Source organism: Solanum stenotomum, chromosome 1, assembly GCF_019186545.1.
Source record: "Solanum stenotomum isolate F172 chromosome 1, ASM1918654v1, whole genome shotgun sequence".
Classification (NCBI taxonomy): Eukaryota; Viridiplantae; Streptophyta; class Magnoliopsida; order Solanales; family Solanaceae; genus Solanum; species Solanum stenotomum.
The window spans coordinates 23221970-23240762 of record NC_064282.1 but is presented as its reverse complement, the minus strand read 5'-3'; the positions used below and the strand labels follow the sequence as shown (position 1 = coordinate 23240762).

At 28.9% G+C, this 18793-nt stretch overlaps 2 protein-coding genes across 2 annotated transcripts in view; both read left to right on the top strand.

Annotated features, from left to right (window-relative positions):
* Window positions 1-18793, top strand: part of LOC125861954 (germin-like protein subfamily 1 member 13) — a 143791-nt gene that overhangs the window by 108993 nt on the left and 16005 nt on the right. The window lies entirely within an intron of this gene.
* Window positions 10372-11328, top strand: LOC125861947 (germin-like protein subfamily 1 member 13). Its single transcript, XM_049541872.1, has 2 exons — window positions 10372-10529; window positions 10628-11328. The coding sequence occupies exons 1-2, from the start codon at window positions 10400-10402 to the stop codon at window positions 11176-11178; spliced, it is 681 nt and encodes a 226-aa protein (XP_049397829.1). The 5' UTR covers window positions 10372-10399; the 3' UTR covers window positions 11179-11328.

The following is an 18793-nucleotide window of genomic DNA, read 5'->3' as shown; positions in this document are numbered from 1 at the left end:
AAAAAAAAAATACTTTACCTCTATATATAATGCTGCTTATGTAAAGTTGGGTATGAAATTTTTACATCCAAAATATGCATTGAGTAGGTTGAGAAGAAGGGGTAATGGAAGATGAAGGATAATAATGTGTAGGTATGGGTAAAGATACAAAGGAGACGTGTGACTGGGGAGGGAAACGGTGGAATTGGAAAGAGAGAAATTGATTTGAATTGTAAAAAGTCTCAATAATTAAGGAAGTATAATGTTAGGATAATTATTAATTACCACTTTTAATGAAATTGTGTATTTGATTATATTTTTTAAAAGATACAGTATATTTATTAAAAAATGGTATTATAAGTAATATTTTTAAACTAGTGAGAATATATGTATTTATGGTCTGAAAGTATGTCTATATAGGTAGTTTTTCCAAAATCAAAATCTTCTACCCGAAGTATTATCGGATCAAGAAGTTTTCAAAGGAAGCAACAAATTATGAAAGTATCACACTTCCTTATTCAATTTTGGATCATCCTTGTCAAAATAATTGCTATTCAAATTCAATTTTACCTCTTTCATGACTGATTCCAATTTTAAAAAATAAAAATTAAAAGCTTAATTAAAAATCAAACAAGCTAGACAAACAAAGCAATCAAAAATTAATGAGAATAATTCGCTAAAACTTACATCTTTGAGCTACAATGGTGATTTGTGTTTGAGTCAACAATGGCTATGGGGAGGAAGAATCAGATAAAGAGATAAAAACTAATGAGTCTAAATTAATGAATATTATTGCGAAAAAAGAATATTACAAAATAAATTTCATCTTTGTTGATACATGATAGTTAATGATAGGCTTATAAAGTATTATTTCGTGTCCAACGCGCCCGTCGTATGCGTATTAACGCACTGGGAACAAATATATTTTTAAAATACACTATTAAATATTGTAGGAGTAATAAGATCCACCTAAAATTTAGAATTGTTACAACAATTTTCGTCAAAGTTCAGATAAATTTCGAACTATTGAACTATTCATTGCGTATATATACATTTAGTATGTACAAAAATTAGAGCGTTCCATTCACTTCAACTAAATTAATTATATGTGTGTGTGGGTGATACTTTGATATACTTAAGCTAATTAAATTAGAAGATAGTCATTAAGAATGTTCTTTAACTCCTAGGTTGCATCGATTAACACTCTCTTCATTCACTTTTCATCCTTCAACAACTTTGAATTTTTATCTTGTTCAAGTGGTTACATTCTCTTTTTTTAAAAAAAAAAACTAATTGCATTCTTGTGGGATCATTACGATGGTAGGTTTGCCTCTCTACTTCCAATTGAGCCATACTTTGAAAAATAGATTAAGATATCCTATTCGATAATCCTAACAATAACTGAAATAGGTGAAGAAAAATTTGATAGTACAGGATCTTAAAATATGTTGTATTACACGGCTAACTGGGTAAAGTACTATGTAACTAGAAAATGGCTATTAAAATAAAAGTATANATTCACTTTTCATCCTTCAACAACTTTGAATTTTTATCTTGTTCAAGTGGTTACATTCTCTTTTTTTTAAAAAAAAAAACTAATTGCATTCTTGTGGGATCATTACGATGCTAGGTTTGCCTCTCTACTTCCAATTGAGGCCATACTTTGAAAAATAGATTAAGATATCCTTTTTAATGAAATCTGATCTGTCGTAAAAGTATATCTCTTGATAAGGTCCTATTCGAAAATCCTAACAATAACTGAAATAGGTGAAGAAAAATTTGATAGTACAGGATCTTAAAATATGTTGTATTACACGACTAATTGGGAAAAGTACTATGTAACTAGAAAATGGCTATTAAAATAAAAGTATAAATGCACATTGTAATTATTTTTAACTATAATATAATTCTAAATAACAAATAGAGTACATATTTTGCTATACGGAAAATTGTATATAATAGCAAACTATTAATTCAAATTAAATGTTATAAATATAGTTTGATTTAATTGTACCCCATATCAAACTGTTGCTATTTCGCCTCTCTCCCTGGTGAATCTCGCTCGCCACTCTCGTTCTTGCTGGGCAGTCTCACTCACCTCTCTCGCTTTTATACAAACACAAATGTATAAAATGCGTTTGTGTTTGTATAAAGCGAGAGAAAATTGGATATATACCATCAGATTAGTGTATCTCGCACATCAGATTAGTGTATCATGTATAAAATGTACATCATATTAGTGTATCATGTATAAAATGTAATGTATCTTACTTAACGATTAATGTATCTCGCGCATCAGATTAATGTATCAGCGCTTATATTATTGTATCCGTTTGAGGAATTTCTGTAATTATAAACTTTTAAGGAATAGATTATAATTTTGCATTAAAAGTATGTGATTTATGTAATTTACCCTTTATAATTTGTGGTGAAGTAATATTTGAATTTGGGCCTCTACAATACATGGGCCAATCTCTTTACCCTATCATGGGCTAGTGGTCCTATATTATGACTTTATGGAATTTGGATAGTGATATTTTGGGGAGGAATTTTCATAAATGGTGGGACTACTATTCAACGTATCAAAATGACTTAAGTTAAGAAGTATTCCACTGTTTTAGTTCAATTGGATTTGGAATATGGATAATATTCTGATGATAAAATTTGAGATTAATTTTATTACAGGTTTGATTTAAGATATTACCTAATCATGTATGGCACGAGTAAAGTTGGTGGAATAAACTTATCACATGATATATCTTAATTCATAGAATATTCCTATTACATATTCCATTCTGTATACCAAATGATCCCTAAAGCCACAACATACTTTTACGCTAAGAAGTGCACCACCGTCTTAATTTAATTACACCATATATATTTTTTCCTTGATCGAAAATTGAATATTTTCTTTTTCTTTGAATGTTGGATTGATGAATAAATTTGTGAGCAGTGTAGTGTCACTGTATTAATAGTGAAGTCATATTAGAAGTTTACTAACTTGAGACGAAATATTGGACCTTGTAATTTTCTTCATTAATTCACAAGGTTGCCATTGCAATATATTTTTAATAGAAATAGAAATTACGATCAGTAAATTCAACTTTAACCCAGAAGGCTTCAAGACCTTCTATCCATTGCTCACTATTTCCCCCTGTCATCTCCCTCACTTCCTGATAGTATTTTTGTCTCCCTCACAACTCTCTCAAAATTGATTCAATCTATTTGATCGAGATAAGCACATACTAACTTTACTTGCTATTTGTGAGTCTAAGATGTTAGATCATCGTTATGGTAGCTTAAAACACTAAAATTTGAATTTAGGGCAAAAAATTTAAGGATATTCGCATTTAAGAATGTCCAAATATGAACGGGCATCAAAATCCTTAAGTTTTCATGAATTTATATCAAAATAGAGGTTGGATAAGCTATGGGGTTGTGAGTAGTTGGTTTTGACGCATAAAATTGCAAAAATTGGCCGGCCGGTGTTTGCATGTAATTTCACTGTGATTGATCGAAGAAGAATTTTTTTGCGGTTCGTATATATCTTATATATATCCACACTCGTGAACTAATATATTAATTGTAAATTTCAAAGTAGATAGTTTTTGAAAAGTGCTTCTAAGTGTATTTTTGAAGATAGTTGCTGTGTGGTGTATTATGAACAGGGTAGTATTAATTATTATTTGTGATAGTTAGCTAGTAATAGGAATAAGTAATAAAAATATTTGCAAATGGTTTGTTAATAAGACACATGCAAGGACGTAGACGTCAACTAGCATTTTGGTATATTCATTAAACAGGATTTGGATTATTGACTTGCTGTCACTACACATAAATGAATTTAGTCGATGCTGGGCCTTGATAAGCTGCTAAGGGACTAGCTACTACTTTCATAAGATTCCTTCTCAGGATTGGCTGGTTGCTTGAAGCAGACAGTCTATCACAGAGAGGGAGAGGACCACCTACGCCTTGGATCGGAGGCCAATGATCATGGACCATATGGAAATTCCCAATATCTTCTTTTTTCTTTTTCACATTATACCTATAATATATATATGTGAATAAGTAAAAGTGTATATTAGAAAATGTAACAGTTAAATCAAAACAAAAATAAATACAAGAGACATACATATACAAAAGAAATAAATAATTCCATGAAGAAATTGTTGTTGTTCATGTGCACCTGCATTAATATAGTTAGTAGCTATATAGTAACTATCAAAAGTAATTTGCAAACTTCTATTGATTTTTGAGACATGTCATGCTGGATATGAAAAAATAGAAGGTTGAATATGATCCTCTATTGGGTGTTCTAGAGATAATAGATCTTGATGATAGTTGTAAAAGTACTACAAATTACCACTATGATTTATCATCTTTTTTTTATATTTAAAGAAGAGGACCATACTTAAGCAGGAAGAGAAGGCAGAAAATAAGAAAAGTAAAAAAAATTATGATGATTTAATCATCTATCTATATATAATAGGAGAAGAAAAAAACGCCACATGTCAGTGTCACAATTTTTCAAAATTTTAAATAATAAATAATTAAATATTATATAACTATTTAAAATATTTAAATACACACTTTTAAATAAAAATAGACACATGTCATTAACTTATCCAAACAGTGACAAATGTCAGCATTTTAAAAACAGATTTAATTAGTAAAATAAACTGATTTAAAAAAAATATGCGGCAGTTACAAATTAGTTAATTTTTTTAAAAAAAATACATATTTTATTTAATATGATCTTTTTAAATATAGTTACCACAATTAATATAACTCTTTTTAATTTTTCATTTTTAAAAGATAACTAATTGCACATGTAACTAAAGTTTATGTTATTTTTTACTCTTATTTTTATCATAATTAAAATACCTATATTTATTGATTGACATCTATTTAATTATTTTAAAAAATAATAAAGAAGCCAATGAAAATAGTATGACTCCACTACATACTATTTTTTCATTCAAAATCAAAATATTTAGAGTAAATGAATTCAAATGAAAATAAAAAATACAATAAACTTAAAGATAATCTAAATGCAAAGTATATACTTATTAATATAAATTTTCAAGATAATACGCATTATTTAAAATAGAAAGAAAAAAAAAACCTGTCAATTAGAAAAAAGAAGATAAAACTTACGTCCTTGAAAAGGGCCAAAATAGCACATGTAACTAAAGTTTATGTTATTTTGGACTCTTATTTTTATCATAATTAAAATATCTATCTTTATTGATTGACATCTATTTAATTATTTTAAAAAATAATAAAGAAGCCAATGAAAATAAAAATAAAAACTACACATTAATATGACTCCATTACATACTACTTTCTCATTCAAAATCAAAATATTTAGAGTAAATGTATTCAAATGAAAAATGAAAAATACAATAAACTTAAATATAACATAAATGTAAAGTATATACTTATTAATAAAAATATTTCAAGATAATATGCATTATTTAAAATAAACATTGCAGAACACGAATGATTATTAATTTTAAAATTTTAAAAAAAATAAAATTGCTCCATGTTAGTCAGTGGATAATTTTAAGGAACAATTCAATTAGTGGATAATTTTAAGGAATAATTTCAAATTTTAAATTATTATAAAATAAAAATTACAAACTTAACTAATAATAATATTAATATTAATATATTTCAGAAATGTTCCAAATGATAGTCACACATAAAATTCTTTTCTCGGTATCAATTTTCAAAATAAAATTCCCCCAGAAAAATTCGAAAATATCAAAAATATACAAAAGCTATATTTTTTTTATTTTTTGATTTTTAATTTGAATTGATCATAATCCTTATCTGATTGATGATTTTTGAATTTCAAATTGATGACAACTTCTTATCAACGATTTATTAACTTCTCATAATGAATGACTTCTTACTGCATTACAATTATCCTATAAATAAACTACCCCACTTCTTCTAAACCAACCCCACCCACTTCTTCTCCTTTTGTTCTATTTTTTCCCCCATTAATCAACAGGGAAAGAAATACTTTGGGATGCATACACTTACTTTATTTTCGTTGTCTTCTTGAATTTATTTTTCATATTGAAAAAATCTATGATAGTTCAAATTATGAGTTTTTTGATATAATATAGTATCATGATTATCTATATGATTAGTTTTCTCTTATATATATATCAAAGTAAGACACATCCAAGGAGGGATCAATCCTCCATTAGTGAAGGAGATTTTCTATATATGTCAATATTCAATCAAAGAGTACAATTCTATATATGTCAATATCCAATCCAAGAATACAATAGTGGTACAATTATTGGTCTGATGAAACTAACGGTAATTTATGCTTCTTTGAAAGAATTCTTTTCGCGAAAAACTTACTTTTTATATTACAAATATTTTGAAATTCTAAAATGTTATGTTTCAGATGGGGTGTTATTAGCAATGAAGAAGATAAAACAAGGATATTGATGTCGGGGCCATAAATTCTATGTCAGGAAAGGAAAAAATTAAATATATACTAGGAGAAATATTTATATAAAATAATTTAGTAAGGAAATACTTAAATTAAAATCAGAAAAGGAACAAAAAAAATATTATTAACTAAGTAATAAACAAAATTAATTTAAAATATGGAATTAAAAATTTAAAACAATTTAAATCTTAAAATCTGTTTAAAGGAGAAGAATACTTATGCACGATGGAGTTTTTTAAAACATAATTCATATTCAATTAACAAAGTTAATTTATAATCTGTAATTTAAAATATTTTAAATCTGAAAATATTTTCATTTTAAATAACAGAAAAAGAAGAAGATAACTTTACCCTTTTTTTAAAAAAAAAAAAATCTTCCCACGTTTTAAAAAATAAGACGAATCTCTTCTTCTTATCCTCTTATATATTTTTGTATCTATTGTTTTTAATTTTTATCGACTTTTAATAATTATATTATACCATCAGATTTTTGCTCGATGTTGAGATAAAGAAAAACTAGGAGTAAGTGGCACATGAAAGTGAAAAACATCCTTTAAGTTTATGTATCATGGTGAAAAATTTAGAGAATTAGAAAAATAAATGTCAGTTTTGATTCATTTGATATTTGGTATATTAGAAAGATAAAGTATAATGAATATTTTATTTAAGTTGAATATCTGAATAAAATAAGTATAATGTCTCTGAATATGATCCGTTAGCATCTCTGAAATAGTTGAAGTTGTTACAAAAAATAATAGTATTGCATCGATTTGGCCAAGAATGACGTTCATAGTATTATTATTATTTTTAGTTTTCTGAGTGAAAGTTGGGAGGTTTAAATAAAAAGATTTTTCAATTAAATTTGTGTTTTAAGAGTATTATACTAATTATTATTAAAATAAAAAATAAATATTAAATATTAATTAAAAATCTACATGCATATGCATCACAAAAAACCACGTGTCATTTTTAGGATAAAATTATTTGTCATTGTAATTTTAAGTTATTGGCATTATTAAGTGCATAATACGTTTTATTAGTTATTTTTAAGTATAAAATTATCACATTTTAAATTATCCGCGCAACGTGTGGGCACTTATACTAGTATTATCAAACAAAAACAAATACCACGAAAATCCCGTTAGCCATGGTGCATTTTTAGGAAAATGGGAATCAAGAACAGTAAAAAATTAAACTTAGCAGCACTGAATAAAATAAATCACACAGCGAAAGCAACGAAGACAAATTTAGAAATCTGAAATATATATATATGGATCAAAAAATACATTCTAGACAAAGTTTCTTAACCCAGTGGCAGATTTCTCCAATATTTTAAGCTAAAATGATTACTCTGTAAATAAAAAAGAAATATAAACCATCACAATTGAGGTTTTGATTAGGAATATGATATCTCTTGTGTTTATATATCGATTGAATATGAAACATAAAACCGAATGATAAAAAATCGGAAGAAAACAGTGTAGAAGAGAAAAATTAAAACCAACACTAACCGATCGACACAAAAGGAAAGAAGTTTAAGTTAATGAAATAGAATGCATGATGTACCAAATTAGTGAGGTGGCCACTAAACTGATGAGGTTAAGACACGCTAGTATATATATATATATAAATGCTTGATTACCTAAGTCAACTTCCAACAATTTCATTAGGGTTCTTATAACAGCATTGGAATAAATATTGTTTGTTGTGAACTTATAATTCATTCATGGAAGCTGACATTTCCCCTATATAGATGTTCACTGGTACGTTCAGTTTATTTTTTTTCCAGATGAAAGTTGCATGTAGTTTCTCTTCTCGTAAGGTTAATAAAATTGAAAGATAGACTAATCAAACATTGTTATTACGAACTTAACTTCAAATGTAATATTCATTGTTGAAGCAGAAGCGCTCAGAGGAAATGATAGCTTTATGAAAAAGCTAATTATCTCTTCCCTATCTATCAAGCTTAAATTAAATTGTTCCATGGTACATAGACTACGTACACATTTAAATTATAAAAACATTGTTAAATGACATATTTATGTATTATGCCTAAAAATTATAAGAACAGCCTACTTGGTGGAAATTGACCAAAATTAACCTAAATATTGCAAAAACTTGGCCACGACCAGTCATGACTGAGTTTGATGGTTTATCATATATCATAAAGTTCATGACCCTAACACAATTTTGAACACGTTTTATGCAGTACAGAGTGTTTCAAAATGGAGGTGACTGATTGACAAATTTATTTTCATCCCAAAAATCCTTTGTGACAAAATTTGATTTTTAAACAACAAATTAATTCATGGGATTTAAGGACTTTGCCAAAATCTACGAGAGTATTTAGCGGGAAGACGATTCTCATTAGGGTGACACGAGAATCGATGAGGTGGTATGGTATAATGAGATTATATATAACTAAAAGGTAAATTATATTCCAAAATAGTGCAAAGTACTGAACTTCAAGTTTATTTTACAAGAATAGTAAAAATTGTACCTAATCTATTCATTATGTTTTACTTTTAAGTTTCATTTATTTATTGATCTCTCAAAACCTAACCTATTATTTACTAGACTAAACTTACCCTTCTTGCAGAAGAAAAAATCTGTGTATCCTACATCATAGTTTCGTGATGCCGTATAATTGGTCCCTGTGGAACTCTTAATTTAACCCTACCAAAAAATGATTCGATGCTAAAATTTGGGAGCTATTTTCACAATCCTTAAAAAACTAATCTCTATTTTAAATCTTAATTTGTGCCTATATATATTGAAAATTTACAAAATATCACTTGACAATTAATGGAATCATCTCCTTTTTTTTTTACTAGCTACCTCCCTTTTAGTCATTTTTCAACTTTAAGATTCATTGCTCCCTCTTCTATTTTTCATTTTGAGTCAACTTGCTACATTCTATAATTTAACACTTAAGTTGCAAGTTTATCCATTGTAATTTTTTACAAGATTATATTACGTACAGTGTTGCTAACCAATTCTAAAATCCACTATTAAATTATCTCAATAATACTTATTAAGTATGGCGATGAACTCATGGGGTTTAAGTTTTTTGCCAAAATCTACAACTAGATTTGGAAGAGAAACGATTTTCATTTGGGTGGCACAACGATTGATGAGTTGGGAGAAAATATGCTAAGATAGAGCAAAGTACTCAACTTTGGTTTATTTTACGATGAATGGTCAGAATTGTACCAAACCTATTGCAATATCTTTTAATTTACGATTTCGTCTATCTATTAATCCCTCAAAAGTTAAAACCCAACTTATTATTTTCTCGCCTAAAATTACCTTTTTTCCTATTGGACTAACGTGTGAATCTCTTCATGATTTTGTGGCACCATATAATTGGTTCATAGGGAATCTTAGTTGTGCGGACTCTTCACTTTTGATGCCGCACCCATCTCGGATTCTTCAAAAATACACTACTTTTGGCGAATTCGACACGCACCTATTGACATTTTTGAAGAGTCCGAGCAACATAGTAGGAAACTTTAACAGTCTAACTCTATACTAGCCCTATCAAATAATGTCGATGCAGAATTTTCAATACATACTCCCTCCGTCCCATTTTATGTGGCACCATTTCCTTTTTGGTCAGTCCCAAAAAGAATGTCACATTTTCTTATATGGTGTACAATTCCTCTTTTATCTTTGTTGGTCCCACTTAATTTTAAAGATAGTATTCCAATACATTTATGAGGAGAGAGAAAGTGAGTCTACTTTTTAATATGACTATTTTTTGAAGAGGCAATTTGGTAACATTTCAAAGTTTTCATTTATTTCTTAAACTTAGTGTCCGATCAAATATTGCCACATAAAATGGGACGGAGGGAATAATATTTTTCTCGTATATTTCAACTATAAATAGTCACACCTTTGTGGTTGATTGCAAAACAAAAATCATAACAAATCCAAAGCATAACAATGAGGATGTGGTGGTTCATAACAACTTTAGTCATTACTGCTGCTTTCATTTGTAATTCCCCTGCTTATGCTTATGATAATAACCCTCTACAGGACATATGTGTTGCTGTTAGCGATTCTGAGGCTTCAGGTAAATCCTCCTTCTATATTATTTATTTGTTTCGGAATGAGGCATAGTTTTTGTTATCTGAATATGTTACTTAGCTTCACTTTATTTTACTTGTGCAGTTTTTGTTAATGGAAACATTTGCAAAGACCCAAAGCTTGCAACACCAAATGATTTCTATTTTCCAAGTCTTAATATAAGTAAAGTTGTATACCCCAATTATGGTATTGGTGCAACTTTCGTGGGTGTACAAGACATGCCTGGACTTAACACTCTTGGTATGTCTATTTGTCGTATTGAATTCGAACCTCAAGGTCATGCACCACTGCACACGCACCCTCGAGCTACTGAGCTGATAACTGTCCTGGAGGGAACTCTGTATGTAGCATTTCTTGTCCCTGATCCTGCAGACTTCTTTACGAGCCGTCTCTTCTCCAAAATCTTGTATCCTGGAGATGTGTTTGTGTTCCCAAGAGGTCTTATTCACTTCCAGTATAATGTGGGAGACACAAAAACTGTTGTGTTTGGCAATTTCAACAGTCAAAATTCTGGAATTGTCACGTTTCCTAGTTCAATCATTACTTCACAACCGCTTATTGTGGACGACATTATTGCCCTAGGCGTCCAGCTGAATAAGACGGAGATTGCAGAACTTCGAAAGAAATTCTCTTAGGCCATATTATATGTCATTAAATATGGAATAATACTTTACTCCTAAATAAAGTTGCAATCTATGTAACTATGTAATCTTTCTTGAGTAAGAGATTTATTCCAAGAAGAATATGAAGCTTAATATCTTACTGTTTCCGTTTAAAAAACTAGTTTCCTTATTAGTCTGTTTGAAAAAGAAAGACGCATTTCTTTTTTTGGCAAAATTTTAATTTCAGTTTTCCACGTAACATGTTCAAGACCACTAGATTAAATGACATTTTGATATTTTTTTATATAACTTTTATTTAGGATGACAAAATTGAAAAGTCTTCTTTATTTTCTTATGTTGACACCCAATTTTGACTCTCCATGATACGAATTACTCCCTCCGTCCCATTTTATGTGGCAACATTTGACCGGGCACGGAGTTTAAGAAATAAATGAAGACTTTGAAATGTTTACCAAATTGCCCTTTAAAAAGTAGACTCACTTTTCTCTTTCCTCATAAATGTATTGGAGTATTATTTTAAGATTAAGTGGGACCAACAAGGGTAAAAGAGGAATTGTAAAAGAGGAATTGTACCTTTAAATACGTACCATATTAGGAAATGTGACATTCATTTTTGGACTGACCAAAAAGGAAATGGTGCCACATAAAATGGGACGGAGGGAGTAGTTTTTTGAGCTTCTTAATTTTTAAACGATTTGGAATAATTAGCTTTCTAAAATTCAAATATTTTTCAAGGTTATTTTAGGTAATTTCAATCGGTTTTTATAATTTCTAAGTAGTAAATATATTTCATATAATTATATATGTAATTAGTATATTTTATAAATATTTGAACATTGTCTCAAAAGATTTCTTTTTTTTTTAAGTTAAATATTTTGTTAATTTAATTCGGTTTAGATTCCGGGTTAATTAAGTAGCTAAATTAATTATTTTATATTTAAATTAATTATCTTATGTCGTTAAAATTAAGAAGCCATTTAACTAATTAATATCAATTCATTTTATTCTATTGCTAGCCGAATCTATCCTAATTAACTAAATTTGGCTATATTTTAGTTTTCGAATTGACTGTAATCTAGACTCCTATAGCTAAGCCTTAAATCCAATTTTATGCCGGAAAAATCACCCCATATACACATTTAAGAGTAAATATTACGGGTTTTAAATTCACTTTTAAAAAATTCTTGCTTGTAACAGATTATTTACGGGTTATGACATATCAATTAAATTAAATTTTATTTAAAAATCAAATTATATTTATTTAATAAATTATTAATCTATTTAAAGGTTTTTATTATTAATTAATAATAGGTAATTAATTTGATTTCACTTCCCTTTTTTAGAACTAAAATTTTCAGTTACCCAATTTTAGGGATTTTCTCCATACACGTTTTCTTTCCTTGTTTACCGTTACCATCCCCATTCGTCAATCCCACCCCCATCCCCCATGCTTATTCACTCCTAGACGCCACAACCCACTATCCCACTTTCACCATTGTTTCTCATCAAGTCTAACTTCAAAATAGTCCACCCCCCTCCCCCACGATTATTCATCATCATGTTTAAGAAACCCATTGAAATTCCTCGAAAGAGTCCCAGATTTGATGGAACTTCAATTGATGATGTTCATGCTCCATCGTTCAATATATTATCCCAAACACCCCCGCCTAAAACTGTTGAAATTCCGGCAATCGGTGGTTCCTCTTGATCGAATAATCAAAAAGATAAAAATAATGAAGCAAAGGAAAGTGTGATTCCGGCAAATCAAAAGGGGAAGAAGAGGAAGGGGAAAACACTTGTTGAAACCCCTCCTGATTCTGATTCGGATTCGGATTTTGTTAGTCAAACAAAAAAGAAAAAAACAAAAAAAATCAACAAATGTTGAAGTTGCTCAAACATCAAAACCATCTACAAGAAGAAAAACAAAGAAGAAAGAATCAAAATTACCAAAATACAAAAATCCCAAAAAAGTTGTAAGGGTAAGTACTTTATTTAATTTATTTTCACATTACTCAAAATAGTTATTTTTTTATATCACATTATTCTTATTATTGTTTTCAAAACAGTTGTTTGTGTGAAATTTGGTCCAAATCTGAAAAAAATATTTATGGATTTGACTATAAAATTTGGGTGATGTATTTTGTATGAATTATGAAAAAAATGTTTATGGATTTGACTATAAAATGGTATGAATTATGTATTAACATTAATGTTATTGTATCTTAATTGTGTATAAACATATGAATTATCAGCAATGATGTTTTTGACATAGGAGCTGTTGAAATCGATGCAAAGTACCATCGTGAAAGGTATGCCACAATCCTATGGCATTATGGAAAAACAAAGAATGAGGATGGCGCGATCACTACTGGTACAGTTGCTAGCAAATTTGGTGGACCTCGCATAGCAAAAGAACATGTTCCGGATACCACCAATTATCCTACACCAAGACCACCGACAAGAAATTTGAAATAGTTCATTGCAGCTTCTACATTTTAAGAATTACATATATTTTTTTTTAACTTTTGGATAATTTTTTTCTGTTTAATTATTTGATGATATATAATACCATATGTTATCTTCTATTCAGATACCATCTACACATGAATTAATATTTGGCTATTATAATTTCAGAACACTAGTATTATACATACTTCATAAAAATTGGATTCACTATTTTAAAGTATCATTGTGTTTATAAGTAGTAAACTCATTGGATGAAACGTGTATGAAAATTGATTTATACGTATATGACTATGATTTTAATATAAGGGGTTGGGTATTGTATGAAAAGTGATATGATTTTTATAGACAAATGTTATGAATTAATTGTGTTTCACATTTGTCTGATTTTCTTTTGAATCTTCATATGGTATGAATGATTAAATTGGTATGAAAATGATATCAATTGTCAAACTAGTGATTTTTTCTAAAAATGTCACATTGTAACGACCCATTTGGTCGTTTTGAGTACTAGAGCTTTTTATTTCAAAAAATACTTTCCGATAGATTCTAAATGGATATTTTGGACTATTCATAACTATAATTATGAAATTAGTAGGGTAGTTTTAATAATATACTTAGTTGGTGGTTATAGAAGATAGCATTAAAATTAATAGTGAATCACTTTTACACTTTTATAATTAGTCTGTAAATAGTTAGGGTAGTAAATAATCTGCAAAAGAAAGAAGAAAGAAAAGGAGGCGAGAATTTTTTTCAACGGGGTCGACCTAGAGCGAGTGACTACTCTTTCATGTGAGATCTTCGAAACTTTCAATCTTTTATATATGTAGTGTAACCAGTATTATACAGACTTCGTATATTTCAGATACACTATTTTAAAGTATCAGTGTGTTTCTAAGTTGTACACTCATTGGATGAAACGTGTATGAAATCTAATTTATATGTATATGACTATGACTTTAATATTAAATCTTGGATATAGTATGAATCGTGATTTGATTTTTATATACAAATGTTATGAATTGTGTTTTCACATTTGATTATTTTCTATTCTACACATGTTGTTTGAATGAAAACTGAATTAAATTTGATTAATATGTGTATGACCATAACTTAAGCTAGAGTTGGAATGAAACATGAATACAATTGGCATGCAGTTTGTTATAATTTTATTTATAATATGACACCAGTTGAAAACCAAATTAATATTCATGATAACTTACATTAAATACTCGGATACCAAATGAACTCCATAATTACCTTCTTATAATTATCACTAATATATACAATATCTTTAAACTAGAATAAATTTTATTTGTAACAGTATGTATTCTGTATGATTATTGAATGAACAATGTATAAAGAATGAACAGTATATTAAACATTAAGCTATAATGCACTTCAAACCAATTATGTTTCATATCAAAACAAAACATTAATATAACCAACAAAATAAACAGTCATTAGTTTTGCACAGGATAATTTGAACAAGTCTTCCTGTTGTGGCCAACTTGACGACATCTACTTCAGGTAACTTTAGACCTTTTGAATTTCACTCAGCAAACCCCTTCCAGCGTTCAAGTTGCGGTCTTCCTACCGTTCCCTTTGGACTCTCGCAAGGGATAGGTTCATATATAAAAATCATTATAATAACAACAAAATTATACCCACTTGTCTTTATTTTTTCATACAAATATCATTCAGACAGTACATTACAACACACTTTTCATACTCACTAAATACACATTTCAAACTCACTTAATACATATTTCATACTCACTTAAAACACATTTCATACAACAATCATCATTCATTCTAAATATATACATTTCGCTCGTACCAAATACTTCATTACTATCAAACAACTTTATACAGAAATGACAAAACTAATATAAACACTAAAATTACAAATTTAATACCAACTTAAAACACTTGTCATATAATTCGTCAAACTTCCAAATAACTTGTTTTACAGATTACTGAACACACTTTCATACAAATTTCAATTCATTTATTCTATCAAATTCATTATCAACTTAAATCACTTTTCATACAATTCGTCAAAATTCTAAATAACTTTTTTAATAGATTACTGAACACACTTTCATACAAATTTCTTTCCATTTATTCTATCAAATTCATTCAAAAATATACATTTAATTTATACTTCAAGAAGAAAAAAAACAGTATTCAAAACAACCACAAAAACAAAAAATCACTAATACTATATATTTCACAACAGTTAACAAAAAGTGATATCACCTTAAATATATTGACGATTTACAATTTTATCATTTTTTTTTTCATTTCACTGTAATTTAAAAACAAACAATAAACAATAATAAATACTAACTGAAGGATCCATCTTCCACCATGTTTAATTAATATTGATACGTTGTTGTCCATCACAACAAAATAAAAAAAAAATCAACTATAAAAAAAAAAAACTTCAATTACTCGATACTTGGAATTTTTTCTAGCAGAACAATGAAGAGAGAGAAACGTTGAAAAAAAAAGAGATAAAATCTTATTTTTATTTGTTTTTAACTAATTTGAGTGAATTAAGGATACTAAATAATCTTAATTAGTTTGGATCCCTTATTTTGTGCCAATTATTAATTATCTACACTAAATTCAAATTAAATTAACACCACAATTTCAATTTTTTTTACCTTTTTACCATCAATTCCGTTTTTTTTTTTAATTTTTCTTTTATTTTTTTTAAACAACTTTTTTCAATTATTAAAAACATTTTTTTAAAAATAATTTGTTAGAATCTGAAATTTTTAATGTTATAACTTGAAAGTCTAAATCTACTACTATAACTCCAAAATATTAATATAATATATGTCATATATGAAATTTACACTTTTATGCCTTTCAAGGACCAAGCAGGCCCAATCCTCTTGTTCTCTCCAATAACCCTTCCCAATAGCCCATTGCTTCAGCTTTCCTAACGTTCCAATTTAATTCAGCCGACCTAACCCAATAATCCCATCAACCCGACCCAAATCCATTTCTCCTTCACAGAAAGAACCCAGATTTCCAGAACGTCTCCAGCAGCCAAAACAAAACGACCCCTGCATCCTCTTTCTTCTTCACCAACACGTGAATGCACTGCAAAACCCAGAAACGTCAACAACAACCGCCCTCACCAAACCGTTCCAGCAGCTCCCACATCCTTTCTCTGCAACAGCCACCCATCTTGATCTTGTCATCCGGATTTTAGGAGATTTTGGTTGAAATCTTGTACCAAGAACAACTTTTCCCCTTCCTTTGGGGAGAAAAATTTGAATTGCGAGTTCGAGCTTCAAATTCCTATTTTACCCTTTTCCCACTCGAATTTTTTAGATTTTTTCCCTCCTATATATATCCCCTCATTCTTCACTGTTGGGGTGAGAGAGAAAATATTAAGAGTTAGCTAAGTGTTGAGAGGAAGAAATGTATCTAAACAAAAAATCTTTAAAGTTGTTCGGATCAGTCTTGACTCTCCCTCGCTTTTGTCTTGTTCATTCGAGTTACTCGGAGTCGTGTTTCGGTGGAAGAATCGATGCCCTTCTCAACTCGTTCGTTTTAGGTCGCTGCTCCAAGAAAGGTGATGTTCTTCATCCTCGTATTACATTTCGATATTAGTTGTTGTTTGAATCTTGTTTATTTTCTAGTTTTCAGTAGTTAGTTTTTTATTTATTTATGCTTTCTCAGCCTGAAGAATATTAAGAATGGAATATAATTGGTTGAGTTTTCCTTTGGGTTGATATTCTTTATAATTAAATGTGCATTTGATGGTTCATATCTATTTTAACGTAGATTGATTTTGGTTGTAGAGCTCGAGCAATTCCTCTCCATTTAAAGTACCCGCATACAGCGGCAAAATAATTTGATCTTGTCCTTATGTATTAGTAGAAGCTTAAGCTTGGTTGTTTACTACTTTAGCATGATTTTAATTATTATCACACTCGTGAGTTTTCCCAGAATCTTTACTCATGAGTTCCATCGAGTTTATCTGCCATATTTTAGCTTAGGATTTGCTATAGCAGATTATGTTAGACAAATTGCTACTATGTCATTTATGGGTATGGATAATACATTATGGTACAATTTAGGAATTTGAACACAGCCATAACTACTCTTTTCCTTCTCCTTCATTGATTGTTGTGCCATTCAAATTAGCATAGATTGTCATTCTACTTGTGTTTAATATGGACCATTTGACTATGGAAGATTTTGTCCCCTTTGTTGGTATACCATTTGATTGAGGTTCTAGAATTTGGAATTTATACACTAGCTTTGCTTATCATTGAACCCATTTGAAGTTTTGTTTAATCATGTTATGCTTGTAAATATAATTTCAATTGCAAGAATGGTAAGGATGCATTATGTGTACATCGAAGACCAACATTATGTCTCTATTCTAATTCCTATCACATGATTAACTCTTTTATACATCCTAAGACATCTATATGCTTTTTTTTATTTGGTGTTGGAGTATGGTCTTGGTGAAAATTCAAATATTTGATAGCCTATTTGTCCGCAACAATTTTAGCATGTTGGTTTAGTAAGTTGACACTATAAACATCCTCTTGTATTTAAAATCATGCAGGTAATGACATCCTTAGCACTATATATATGGCCTAATCTGATTTTAATAAATTTAAGATTAGTATAGTTCCTTATCTTTAGATGTATGTTGAATGTGTAATCTCTATCCGTTGATGTTCAAGTTCATTGTGACGCTTTATTGATTTTATTTTATTTTATTTTTATTTTCTTCTACTCTCTGATCATTTGAAAATATTGCATTGGTATATATATAGTGGATACTTGAGGAGGGCTATTTTGTCAAGAGTATTAATGCTCTTATCCATTCTGTTAAAAACTTGTTGTTACCTTTCTTTAAGCCTTGCTCCTTATTAAGATTGTTGTAGGTTCAATTCTTAAAATTGGTATATTCATGTTGGTTAGTCTATTTTACATTAATTAGATTAAGCATGAATTTTGGCATAGCAATGGATTCAAAATGAGTTGATGAAACTTGGCATGTGGCTTTGATAGGGCACCACCATGCGACTTAGTTTAATTAAAGAATGTGTCGTGTGAATACTCGTTTTCGATAAATGTAGTAAGTTTCCTGAATTAGTTTGCTTGTTTGATCAATGATATCATG